The following is a 14,080-nucleotide window of genomic DNA, read 5'->3' on the forward strand; positions in this document are numbered from 1 at the left end:
ACCTTCTCCAAATCCCGATAAAAAAGCTCCAGAACTTATGGCTATTTGAGGGTGCTAAAATGTCTGCAGCCATCATCATCAGCGTCATGCATAGTTTCTTTTGAGAATTTTGTAATGAGAGAAGGAACTACAGTAGACAGTCGTGTGCAAATAGACACAGTTTCAAATGAATGAACCTGAACATACCTGTGGCAGGATGAGGTTCCTGGGAGTAGACTCTGAGACAGAGTTTGGTGTGCAGGATGTTTATTAGGGCATGCCCTTGAGATCAACATCTGTGGAAGGGAAGGGAAGGAAGCAGGAGTGGGCAGAGGAAGAAGCCAAGCCGTAGTGCAGGCCCAACAACAGCCTCATCTGACCTTGCAGAGACTTCTAGATCCGAGATGGCCATTTAGAGGTGTTCCAAGTTGGGAGGAGGGAGTCAAGTTTCCATCCCCTCCTGTCAATCAGTCATTGAATGTAGGCCGCCCCAGAAGGGGATGCGACCTTGGATGAGTCAGCTCTCTGCAGCTGAGGCAGTGCCCAAAGAGGGTTGGCGGCTGAAAGCCATCTTCTGGCAGCACGCCCAGCAGCTGGGGGAATAAGTCCTTTATTCACGAAGGGGGGGATATGAATGGCATATCACAGGGTGCACCACAATGCTCCACTGAGCATTTATAAAACCCGACTTATAATAAATGCTAAGAATTCAAGAAAATGAGAAGGATAGAGGAAGGTGAGAATAACTGTGGTGTTTAGACTGACAAGACCTCCATATGGAGGGTCCAGAGGTGAGGCTGGGCTAGAGGTTTGACAAAAGAAGAGCTGACATGTTCCAACAAAGCCACCCAGGAGGGGACAGGGGGAGGTGTTCAAGGGTGAAAGGCTGAGATGGCAGAAAAGGGCAAGACATGTACGGCGCTAACAATAAGATTGGCTTTCCTGCAGCAAGATGTTGAGAAGAATTAAAAGAGACAGAAACAGGGAATGTTGGCAGGGGGAGAGACTCTTAATCAGCTTCGACTTAAGGAACAAGTGGTAAACATTGCAGGCTTCAGAGAAAACAATCCTCGCTGCTGTGTACAGAACAGGTTGGAGGGTGGGGAGGGAGGCAGCGGGGCTACCGGGGGGTCTGGAATAGCTCAGGGGGGGCTTTAGTGCCCCCTAACGTCCCCTCACCTAGAGTTGAGACTAGGCCAAGCAAGCAAGGCTCCTCTTGTGCTCGCAAAGACTCTGACAGGCCTGCTTAAACCCTGTGTCCCAGGCACCTGGCGTGCTTCACCCAAGCCCCGACCCCGCTCTCACCAAACCATCCCAAACAAATATATTTGAGCAAAACCAGCGTACTTGTGGTGTAAATGCCATTTCAAAGCACGCGCCCTGCACTCAGAATGCTGCCACGTGGCCTGTGAGTATTTAGCTGGGGTGCTTGGGGAAGGTTCTTCTGAGAAGGAGACATTTGAGCTGAGACCTGAAAGCATTATCCACAGGAAGTGAGTGGAGCAAAGCATTCCAGACAAAAAAGCATTAAAAAAAACTAACAGACTCTTAATTTCAGGAAACAATCTGAGGGTTGCTGGAGTGGAGGGGGGTGGGAGGGATCGGGTGGCAGGGTGATGGACATTGGGAAGGGTATGTGCTACGGTGAGCGCGGTGAATTGTGTAAGACTGATGAATCACAGATGGGTACCCCTGAAACAAATAATACATTATATGTTAATAAAAAAATAAAAAGAGAAACAAGTTACAAAAAAAATAAATAAATCTTAAAAACAAAAACAAAACAAAACAAAAAACCCACACAGCTCGTGGAAAGATGGAGACAAAACTGCATCAGCTTGTAGAATTATGTATACAATCCTTTTACGCTATTAGAGGAAGGAGAAGAGGCACTACGGAGAGCTGGAAAGCACCACGCCCTGTTTATCTTGCTAATTAAAGAAGTCAAGGATAATAAGAGAAAGATGGGGCAGCTGGTTACCTTGTTAAATTCCCAAAAGCACTATGAAGGTTTGGAATTCTAGATGTAAATATCGTATTCTACTGAAGGCGGCTGAGCTACAACTTGAAGGACAGCGAGAATACTGTTGAGAGTAAAATAATGCATATATAAGACAGCCTAATACAAAACAATTGCCTAAATAATAGTTGAATTCTTCCCTCTGCAGGGTTATGAGCCAGATCCCAGTGTGACCAAGTTGGCAGAGCAATATGCCAAGGAGGTATGCTCCTTTTATGTAAACTTAGAATGGCCTTTCTCTGTCCCATGAAGTGGTTTAACTGGCATGCTTGTGTATGCTAGAACGGCACCAAGCTGTCGCTGACGAATGATCCACTGGAAGCGGCTCGTGGAGGCAATGTATTAATTACAGACACGTGGATAAGCATGGGACAAGAAGAGGAGAAGAAAAAGCGGCTCCAGGCTTTCCAAGGTTACCAGGTTACAATGAAGGTACAAATTGATGCCTCTCTGAAGGTTCATTAATTCCATTCATACAGGGCCGAACCATCTAATCACTCGTTCACTTTGGAGACAGCTGACTGTCCTTTCCTTCCCTATAAAGGACTCGCTGACTGCATCCTCCAGGGATTTCTCTCCTCCTGAAGCTTAGCTATGTCCTTTGGAAAGACACTTTTGTCCTGGATGCAGGAATTTGCAACCCGGGCGGAAGGGAGAAGCAAGCTTTTCCCTCTCACAGCAATGGAGGCATGGAGGCATTGGAGTGCTTTGCTCTGTGTGTATCTAGAGACACTGCTACTTTTGTTGCATGCAGTTTCTTCTGATTTCTCCTCTAAGAAAAGCTGCATAATTATGTTCTTCAGGCTAGTCCTTGCCTCTAGTTGTTAGGGACTCTCAAGTCCGGTTTAGCTTTGCTTACTGCTTCCAGGGCATTCATTCCCAGGGGAATCCCATCTACTCTGATGCCTTTCATTAAGATCCGAAGCAATGCTTCTCAGTGTTGAGCCTGCCTCCGGATTGCCTGGAGCTGTTAATACACAGCCGGCAGGACCCCACTCCCCTGGGGTTCAGAATTAATAGGTCAGAGGTGGGACCCAAGAACTGCAATGCTGCTGCTCCCGGGTCACACTTGGAGAACGGCTCTTCTGGAGGAATACTCTACCAGGCAAGTGTACATTGGGATTTTATCAGCAGAGCAGCTAGTCTGTTTTGGTGGAGAAAGGGACTGAGCAAACACAATAGATATTTCATTGATAAAGCAATATATAAATACAAGCTCCTTATTTATCCATGTCAATAGAATGAAGTTTGGAAAATAAAAAGTGAAAGTGTCTTTCCTTCATCCCTTCAACAGTGACTATTCCCAGAGGGAGCCACTGTTCAACAATTTGATGCATCTCTTTGCAGACCTTTTCCGTGTATTTATATATGCCTTCACATACACACACACAACTATTGATTGCTCATAAATGGCATATTAGACATATTATTCTGACTTACATTTCCCACTTAACAAATCTTAGATTTTCTTGTCCATTTATTTAGATATTTTTCATTCCTTTAAATGGTTGCATAAAATTCCAAAGTCTGGGTGGACTGTGTTTTATGTTGATAAATTAGGCTATTTCCAATGATCCCAATTACAAACAATGCTGCAATGAAGATCCTTATACATATTTCTTTGTGCAAGTATTATTGGAGAATAGATCTCTGGAAAAATAATTTCTGGGTAAAGTGGTATATACTTTTTAAAATAGATAAATGCTGCTAAATAGCCATCCAAAAAGAATTGATAATTTATACTATTAAACTATAGTTTATACTCTCCACACTCTTTCTATTCTTATTTACATTTTTAATTTTTAAAATCTGTATCTCATGCTTTTTAAATTTTGCATTTCCTTGATTACTAGTGAAGCTAAACATCTTTTCATGTTTACTGGCCATTTCCATCTGTTTTTCTATAAAATGCTATCCTATCCTTTGCCCATTTTCTATTTTTTTTGCCATTATTGGTTATAGGAATTATTTATACATTATGGCTAATCCCTTGTCATATATGTGGCAAATACGTTCATGGAGAAATTCTAAACTCCTTGTGGTTTATCTCGTACTTGCCTTGACCAACCTTATGCATTTTTGTGGTGCTGGGACTGCAGGCTTGAAGGACATTCATCTCACTGATGTATGACTGACTCAAATGTTATTCCTTTCCCATGTTACTTTGCCATTATTTTAGAAATTTAGAAGGTTCTGAACCTCGAACAAGTATGGGAAGTAAAACAAAATTTTAGTACAAAGGCAGTAATTTTGAGGTAAGAAATTATGAGGGAATGCAGTTTTGAATCTGTAAGTGAACAATGGAAATGGATGGAAAAATGTAGCTTTTAGGACTTAATGGCTGGAGAAAATTAAAACTGTTAGGACTTTTGCATTAAGAAGGAAACCTCTGGTGCATAGTGCCCATAATCCTGTTTAATGCACTCCTATCTCAGCACGCTCTCTTTCAAAAGTGTTTTAATTAGTGATGAAGTGTGCTTCAACCGCTAAAAACCGTAACTTGGAGATAAGCTCAAAATATAACATAATCCCATAAAAGTGACTTTTAAAATATATTGGGGCATAATGGGTGACTTTTGCTATCAGCCACATATTGTACCGATAGAACTCTTTACTGAAATGTCCACAATCCCTCTAGACAGAGAACCAGAAAACTGAGTTAGTGGTTTAATTTGGAGTAATGATCTCCCAAATCAAAAAAAATGGCTATAAAATTCCATAAGTTGAAAGTACCATTTACGTTTCCCTTTGGTGCCTTGAATTTAAACCACCACTCTGCCTCATCTCTCCCTTTGCATTTGGTCTCTGACTCCACACCATATGTGTGTTTAAATATTGAAGAAGACAAATGTGATAGCCGCATATGCTAGTCAAAACACAGTCTCATCCGATCTCTTCTTTAGACTGCTAAAGTTGCTGCCTCTGACTGGACATTTTTACACTGCTTGCCCAGAAAGCCAGAAGAAGTGGATGATGAAGTGTTTTATTCTCCACGATCACTAGTATTCCCAGAGGCTGAAAACAGGAAGTGGACAATCATGGTAAGCAAGAAATGGGGAATGGAGACTAAGAAGGGGTTCTCTGTGTGGCCCTAACTTAGTCATTCATACCTTTTGGTAAATAATAAGCAACTGAGATTATCCACCTACATGACTTGCTCATATGGCATCTATTTTTTTCCCAGAAAGTTCATAATAGATTATTATTGCTTATTAGCATTTATATTATGTTTTTAATGGTGTAAAATTGATCTCCTTCCAAATATATCTATTCTATTATTATTTTTTAGAGAGAGAGAGAGCAGGGGGGAGGGGCAGAGGGAGAGGGAGAGAGAAAATCCCAAGCAGGTTTCACACTGGGCTCAATCTCATGACCCTGAGATCATGACCTGAGCTGAAATCAAGAGTCGGGTACTCAACCAAATGAGCCACCCAGATGCCTCCAAATATATCTATTTTAATAAAAATTCTGACTGCTCTTGATCAGCCTGAACGCCAGCCACCATTGCCTGCCAACCATTATATTGTGTAATTCTTATCTTACAATCCCATTGTTAATGTTTATAGAGGTCCCTAATTCAGTGCCTGGCACAAAATGAGTGTTCAAAGAAATTGTATTTCCTTTGTCTTCTCTTCCTTTCATGACTTACCTAGCTCATTGTTTTGGTTCTCTACTTGACTTTGGCTTATAGATATATCTGTTTTAGGTATTGAACATTTTGAGAACTGCAACAAATCTTAAAAAATACTGGTCCCCTTAACATAAGTTTCACCTTCATCACTGCTATTCTAGGAAATACTAACCTCACATCTGTGTGTTACAATATTCCAAACATCACCTTCTTCTCTAGAAAACTGATATTCAAGTGCCATAATTTAGTACCACTGTTTTTTCATTTTTAGTTGATTTAACTGATCTCAATTTTTGTACCAGCTGGAGTCTTACTGGAAAACAGAGTCCACTCAAGGAAAGATAAAAAGATAATATAGGAATTTATTAAAAGACATTTAGCAGTGCCCAGAATCTCTGGGGAAAGACGGTGCAGCAAATCATTCTTGGATACCACATATTCAGAAATATAGGCAGGACAATCGCCCAACAACATTGTGGTTCTTTAGTAGCCAAACACCACTGACACAGCTACCCAAAGCCTGGTACCTAAGACCCCTGAAACTAAATGCCAGATACCCCATTATCGCTGCCCCAGCAGAACCAGATACCCCCACCTGCAAATAGACCAGAAGATCTAATCTCCCAGAGGGTGGCTTCCACTGCACATTGTTCACTTATGGCTCTAAGACTTGAGTAGATACATTTGAGTGGCATGTCTGCACCTTAGCTTCTGGGAAATGTAGTTTATAGCTTGCAACTTCTGGAGTACAGAAAAACGAGCTGGAAAAGACTCTGGTAATTTTTTTTTATCTAATGGGAATACATTTTATCTAAATGGGAATAGATAGGGTTATTGTGAGCATTAAAATAATACATGTAGAGCATTTAGTATGGTATCTAATACACTGTAAATATTATTACAATTATTATCACTGACATCATCTTCATTGTTGACCTAATACAGTGACCAGCAGGGGTTTGAGCTCCACTATGGCTGCTTGAAAGCCAATCATGATTCCCTTTTCAAAGGAAAGTTATGTGTCAGGCCTAAATTTGTCATACCTAATAAGAGGGATGGGTTTTTTTTACTGTGCTTTCCAGCTTGCCACCTCAGGACACTAGCTTTGGTCAAAATGGCAACTGCCACGTTATCTAGACCAGTGCTTCTAAAGCTTCAAATGTCTATTTGAATCACCTAGGGATCTTGTTAAAGTGCAGACCCAGTAGGCCCGAGATGGGGCCCAAGAGCCAGCATTTCTAACAAGCACCTAGATAATGCAGATGCTGCTGTCCTGCAGACCACATTTTGAATAGCAAAGATCTAGATGACAAAAAAGAGAATGTGAGCTCTCCAACCATATACCTCAGGAAGAGGCATGGCAAAAAATTTTCCTCAAGCTCTATTCTTTCTCAGAAAACAATTGAAGTTACAAAGATAAATCAACCTAAATCTGTTAAAATACGACCTTTGTAGAAATCCAGTGGGGAAAAATTAAAAGAAATGTTGCCAAAATATCATTTATGGAGATGCTCTGCGCTTCCGAATTTTTGAAGAGCTTATTAAACAACATCTTTAAATTGAATTTACTTTATTTTTTAAAGATTTTATTTATTTACTTGTCAGAGAGAGAGACAGAGAGAGAGCACAAGCAGGGGGAGTGGCAGGCAGAGGGAGAAGCAGACTCCCCGCTGAGCAAGGAACCCGATGTGGGACTCGATCCCAGGACCCTGGGATCATGACCCGAGCCTAAGGCAGAGGCTTAACCCACTGAGCCACCCAGGCGTCCCTTGAGTTTACTTTAAAAAATTAAATACATCATGTATTCACATTGTTGATATGCTTACAAGGATATATATATATATATATATGTGTATACATATACACACACACATATATATATATACATACATAGATAGATAGATACACATACACACGTACATACACAAAGTGAAATTTTATGCCCACCTATTTTCCATCTGTCTAAGCCCTACCACCATCTCTCCATACCCCACCTTCCTGAAGTGTCCACTATTATTAGGGGAAAATATACTTTAAAGCAAACAAGAGGCATAGCCATGTTAAAATGAAGGTAGAGCATCTAAAATAGAATACTTGCCTGCGAGTGAGGAGACCTGTACCCTAGCTGCATTCTTTACATACTGCTTACTTTATATACTTTATATAGTCTTAATGCTAGTCAGCTGTGCCATCTTGGATAGGTATTACCTCTCTGGTCCTGGTTTCCTCACAAATAAGATAAACAGGTCAAGCCATATCGATGGCAAATGATTTTTTTCATAGGTCCTCAATCTCACCAACAGGCTACTGAAGTCCTATGTTCTGGAAGAGAGGAGGTGACACACATGCTACACTCTTCATGCCTCTGAGCTAGACGATTGAGGTCCCACTGAGTGAAGTTCATGTTGGCAATCATACACTATGCATCTACTGGGTGCCAGTCCCTCTGCCAGGCACTGGAGATTTAGAAAAAAAAAATGAATAGTATGCAGTCCCCACTCAGCCTGTACAAGTCATAGGAATATGACATTTTCAAGAGAGATGAGACCCTAGAGATTGTCTAGTCTAAATTCCTATTTTACGTGCAAAGAAATGATTCTTACGTAGCTTATTTAGAATGGCGTTTAGGCTCAACACTACTGAGATAGATTTATCTGGGATGTTCTAAAGTCACAGTATCTGTTTTCCTCTAGAACTTCCCTATCCAATGCAATAGCTACTAGGCACGTGTGGCTATTTCTATTTAAATTTAAACTAATTAAAATATAATACAATGTACGAGTGAATTCCTCAGACACGCTAAGCACATTTTAAGTGCTCAATAGCCACACTTGGCTGGTGGCTACATTATTTGTATTTGACAGCAGAGACATAGAATATTTTAATAATTGCACAATGTTCTACTGGACAGGACTACTGTCTAGAGAATGATTTCCACACACAATTTCATTTAAAATCAGATGGAAAAAGAAAGGAAAAATATAATCTAGCCTCAAGTTCTAACATGTCCATAATGACTGACACTGATGGCAAGTATATAACTAAATTGGGTGGGGCTTGTTCTAAAAGCATATAACATTTTTAAAGCAAATGCATACTCTTTCAGTACTTACAGGAGCTTTTCAAGGCCTCCATGTTGGGTGAATTCTAGCTATGCTTGTCAGAACACTCTAGTAATCATATCATTCTCTCCATAGAGCACAGGCTTTTGGATCCCTTTTTTTTTTGTTTTTTAAATATACCCTCTCCTCCCCACAAAGGTTGCTTTTGCATTTTTCAATAATTAGTAAGGTTGTAGGACTCATAAAATGTAAAGTACCTTTCTTCCTTTGCCTACAATTTTTACTGTGAACCTAAAGTAACCTAAAGGGACCCTGCAAAAGAGCGGATACTTCAAAGCACTGCTATCAGGATGATCCTTAGATAATACAAGACCACTGCAAATCTAATTCACAGTATTTTAGTCCTTTATTTCTCTCCAAGTGAGGGGTGCCAGATCAAATACAAGATACCCAGTTAAACTGGAATTTTAGATAAACAACAAATAATTTTTTAGTATAGGTATGTCCCATGCAATATTTGGAACATACTTATAGTTTTTTAAAAAAAATGTTGCTTTCTGAAATGCCAATTTAACTGTCTGTATTTATTGATTTAACCAAATCTGGCAACTCTACTCCAAGTTGACTTTCTAAGATTTAACATTTGAAAATAAATTTGACACATGCAATGACCATTAAAAATAAAACAAAACCTGAGATGTGATCCTAGAAACCCATAAAGAAGCTAAAATATTTTACCTGGGAGATGTTCTTATCCCTGAGTTTGGCCTTCCTAGTTTATTCTTGTCATTCAGATTTCAAATGTCATTCCTTTAACAAGGGCTTCCCTGGCCACCCACTCTTAAGAGGTTCTCCAGCCTCCTTTATCCCATTTTTAATTTTATTTTATTTAAAGATTTTTTATTTATTCATTTGAGAGAGACAGAGAGAGAGAGAGAGAGCGAGCAAGCAAGAGCATGAGCGGCGGGGAAGGTCAGAGAGAGAAGGAGAAGCAGACCCCCTGCTGAGCAGGGTGACTGACGTAGGGCTCAATCCCAGGACCCCAGGATCATGACCTGAGCCAAAAGCAGACACCCAATCGACTTAGGCACCCAGGTGCCCCTCCATTTTTTATTTTATTTTCTAATGACACTTATTACTACTTGATATTTTCTTGTTTCCTGTCCCCCTACTATAATGAAAACTCCTTCATAAGAGCATCGATCTTGTCTATATTGTTCTTCGTTATACCCGGGATGGCGCATGACACCCTAAATATGTGCTCGAAACATTTTTGTAGCCCAATGGCGATATAGGATATTGGTTCTAGAACACAGACTTTGGAAATCAAGTTAAAATCTGGCTCTCTGTGTGATCTTGAGCAAGTATAAGTCCAGTTTATTCATATGATAATGGAGATAAAAATAGGAACAACTTCATAAGTTTATGAGGATTAAATGAAGTAAGAGTCATCTGAGCATAGTGGTTCAGGTCTTACGGACAGGCAGATGCAGATCTATCCCCTACTATCACCACTCAGGAAAATACCTACACCTTCCTCCTCTGGATTTTCTCTCTCTTAACAATTCATACAAGTAGGGAAGGATATTAAGTGGTATGATGCACATTAAAGCACTCAGTACAGGGCCCAACACATGGTAACTGTTCAATAAATACATTCATTGAATACCTATGAAATATAAGACCTGCATTTCTGATATAGGCTAGGGACACATATACAATATGGTCAAAAGGAGACAGTAAGTACCTGTAAGGCAGTAAAACCACCTCCTAAGGGTGAAGTCAGAGAAACCTGAGTCCAAACCCAGTTGTGCACTATCTGTTGTTTCCAGGATTTTCCCATCTATAAATGATAATAACAGAAGTTACCTTAGAAGCTTATTGCATTAAATGAGATAATGTATAGACATTTCTCTCTAACTTACCTAGCAGCACCTAGCACAGTGCCTGGCAAATATTGCTTAAGTGACCAACATATGATAAGGCACTTAGTCTGGTACATAGTAAGCATTCAGTAAGCATTGGTTGTGGTGGTTTCTGATATTATTACAATTGTCATTATTGTGGAAGTTGGGAAGAGTAACAGTGCAAATTACCATTTGTGGGTGACAGCCTAATGGGAAGCTATATTCTTGGTTATAAATATTCCTTCATGAGGACCCAGATTCAGATAGACATTGTTCACTAGCCCAAACGATCTACTTTTCTTACTCTACATCTGATTGATTCTAAACTTCTCTAGGTTACAAGTGACCAAACCACAGCATAACATCAGGATGAGAGGGATTATATTTCTCCAAAACCAGCCAATACCTAGGTTTCACTTATGACTGGAAAATCCAGTCATGGCTACCACCATGGTATCTCATTTCACCTCTCTCACCCGCTAGTCCTGGAATGAGGCCTAAGTAAACATCGGGTTTCTGCATTTATTCGGGTCAGCCTGATCCCTCCTGACCTTCCTCTATCCAAATAAAAATAAATATTAATTCAGAACTGTCCCCTTGTCATTTCCTTGGGAAAACACATTTTAATGACAGGCCTTCAAAGTGGCAATCCAGTTCCTCTTCCTTAAGTCCCTAAGCAGACTCTTGCTAATGTTTACCCATTTCTTTCTTTCTTTCTTTCTCTCTTTCTCTTTCTCTCTTTCTCTCTTTCTTTCTCTGTCTTGGTTGTGTCATCCCAGGCTGTCATGGTGTCCCTGCTGACAGATTATTCACCTCAGCTTCAGAAACCAAAGTTTTGATGCAGCGATGTTTGTCAAGAGAGAAACAATGTTCTTCAGTAACTGAATGAGTCCATTTATGGAGGAAGAAGAGAATCTAAGAAACAACTCCTGATACACAGTATAGGTGAATGAAATGATATTGCTTTGCCATTGCGGAACCTTCCTGAACACCTTAATTGAAGTGCAGATGTACTACAATACATGGCTTGACTTGGTTTAAACTCTCTAATGCACAATTTCTGAGTTACATTTGGGGATCATATTAATCATCATATACATTTGCTTCAACTAAACATAAAATACTGTGTTCATAATGCATAATGTCTAAGCCATTAAATGTAATCTATGCTTATTACCTTAATAAATTATCACCCGTGCTAATTTATAAGTAAACATTTACCAGCAGTCGGCTGCTGGTAGATCTGTGGGCTGTGTTCATATCCCCCAGGACCAACAAGGGAGCCAAATGATCCATCTTGCTGATGTAGTACAGTTTTCAGGCAAATGAGGTGCACAGACTATTCACTTATGGAGGCAAATGATGAAATTCTCAGAAAACAGCTATAACCATGCCCAAACTCAAGTTTTTTTCCAGTCATATGTGGGAAGGAGGATTTTTCAAGAGCACACATCTCTTCTCCGTAATGAACACTTAATGTCAAAAGCCTAAAGAAGCCTTTGTGAACAAGTGGCAAAACCATGGAAACCTAGCTGGGAACATAAGATCCATTACAGAGTGACATTTTCATAGGTTCAAATTCTCCAGCAGGAGCGATTTAATTTTTTCATGTTTGTGCTTATTGTGCATCTACTCACACCACACGCTGAATGTGTCTATAAATCTACTGCTTGCCATATTTTAGTCCATTCTTTCTCTACAATTTTTGTTCAGGATAATAAAAATTTGCATCACTGGATTATTATAATGTAATTAAAGCTACATGCTTTTGTGGGTGACCAAAATTTGTACTGTTGAATTATTATGATACAAATTAAACATTTTTAGTTAAAATATTAAATAACATAAGTGGAACTTTAAGAAAATAATGTATTTTGCAGAGGACAAAAAAAGTAACCATCTTTACGTTTCACCTCTACTATTAGAAGAATGTTTCCAGGCTGGTTGACAGATATTCTTTAGCAGATACCTATGACTTAAATGAGTAAGAGATGAATTACAAAACAGATTTGCAATGAACATGCAATAAAACATATTTTTAGGGGGGGAAAAGGCTGATAATGTTACAAGAGAAAAATCAGTTTTTCTAGTAAATATCGAAGTTGACTTTCTTGTCTATGATAATTTCTTGGGACCACTTAAGAAAGAAATAATGCAGTTTAAAAGACTATCTTCTTTCAGTAGAGACTATAGAATGATTGAACCAGAAGGTGCCATGTAGACTGTGGAGGCTCTCCCTCAAATTACCTACATACAAAGGACATAGTCCTGAATATCCTTCCACTTTCTAAATGGTTGCCCATGGCATGGCACTTAAAAACTACCAAAAACAGAACGCAATTAAAAACATCTCTCTTTACTGCTTACTCTCTGAACCAAATGGAAGGTATACTTTTCTTCACTCAATCAGAAAGAACTTCTAGTCATTTTCTTGTCATAATGTAGTCACTTTACCTCAAAAATCCTCAAAGTTTTCTTTTTTGCATACACACAATTTAATATCTTTCTCAACCCAAAACCCTAGGAATTTATTTGCTTTAACTTTTCATCTTAAGAAGACATTATTTATAATATTAGGAATAAAGAAAACAGGGAAGGAAGATTTAGCCTTAATTTTTCCAAAGCTATTTTTAATCTCCTGTTTCATTTTATGCTTTCCTCCCTCATCACCCTTCCTATGTATCTACTTCATCAACAAAGATTAACAAAAACTCTAGCAATGACCCTTGGGTCTCTGGTGTACATAACAGATCCTATCCACTTAATATAATTAGCCAAAGGGTTCCTTTCTTCCAGGCTTTCTTCATTGCAATATTGGAAGTAAAACATCAGGTAATTACACTGCAATGATTTCAGTGTTGGGGAAGAATTAACAGTTTTTTTCCCAATTATAAGTTTCTAGGAACTTTAGAAAAGTCATTCACTGTCAGATATTTCTAATGGCTATTGCATTAATGATCTGACTGTAGTAAAATCCCCAGGCATATCTGCACAGTTTAGCATGGCAATGCCACGTTAGACCTCCTACACAAGCAAGTGACCCTAGAACCTCAGTTAAAATGGCAGGGACCCCTTGGTCCAATGCCAAAGTTTCAAGGCAAGTCTCCTCATGTGATAAAAATGAACAAAGAATACATACAGAGAAGGTATATCCAGAATATATTTTGGGGGGGCACCTTTCTGTTTTGGAATCTCTCATCAACATCTAGATTATGGAGGTGGTTGAGGCACATTCTGAGACATGGCACCACTCAGCAATTTTGTAGGATTGATGTCTTTTGATAAATATAAAGGGTTATATCAAAGAATGGAAAACCAGTTCAGTCACAATGATCAGACTCCTACAACTGGGAACCCCATATACTGATATGAAAGTTGTGAAAGGATGCAGAAAATAAGGGATAATGCATATATTCAACACCCTCTGCAAACTAGCTGGGATCCTACAAATGTAGCCACTTGACCTGATTTACCTTATAGG

The 14,080-nt window shown here is 39.3% G+C and overlaps 1 protein-coding gene across 1 annotated transcript in view; it reads left to right on the plus strand.

The window, feature by feature from the left end:
* The window catches only part of OTC (ornithine carbamoyltransferase), a 60,644-nt gene extending 48,589 nt beyond the window's left edge, over positions 1 to 12,055 (plus strand). Inside the window, exons 7-10 of the mRNA XM_032426679.1 lie at positions 2,148 to 2,201; positions 2,282 to 2,431; positions 4,903 to 5,040; positions 11,379 to 12,055. Of these exons, the coding sequence (XP_032282570.1) occupies positions 2,148 to 2,201; positions 2,282 to 2,431; positions 4,903 to 5,040; positions 11,379 to 11,438 (402 nt within the window). The 3' untranslated portion in view covers positions 11,439 to 12,055. The remainder of the gene's footprint in view (positions 1 to 2,147; positions 2,202 to 2,281; positions 2,432 to 4,902; positions 5,041 to 11,378) is intronic.
* The last annotated feature ends 2,025 nt before the right edge of the window (positions 12,056 to 14,080 follow it).

The sequence above is a fragment of the Phoca vitulina genome, unplaced genomic scaffold, assembly GCF_004348235.1.
Source record: "Phoca vitulina isolate PV1807 unplaced genomic scaffold, GSC_HSeal_1.0 scaffold35, whole genome shotgun sequence".
NCBI classification, from domain to species: domain Eukaryota; kingdom Metazoa; phylum Chordata; class Mammalia; order Carnivora; family Phocidae; genus Phoca; species Phoca vitulina.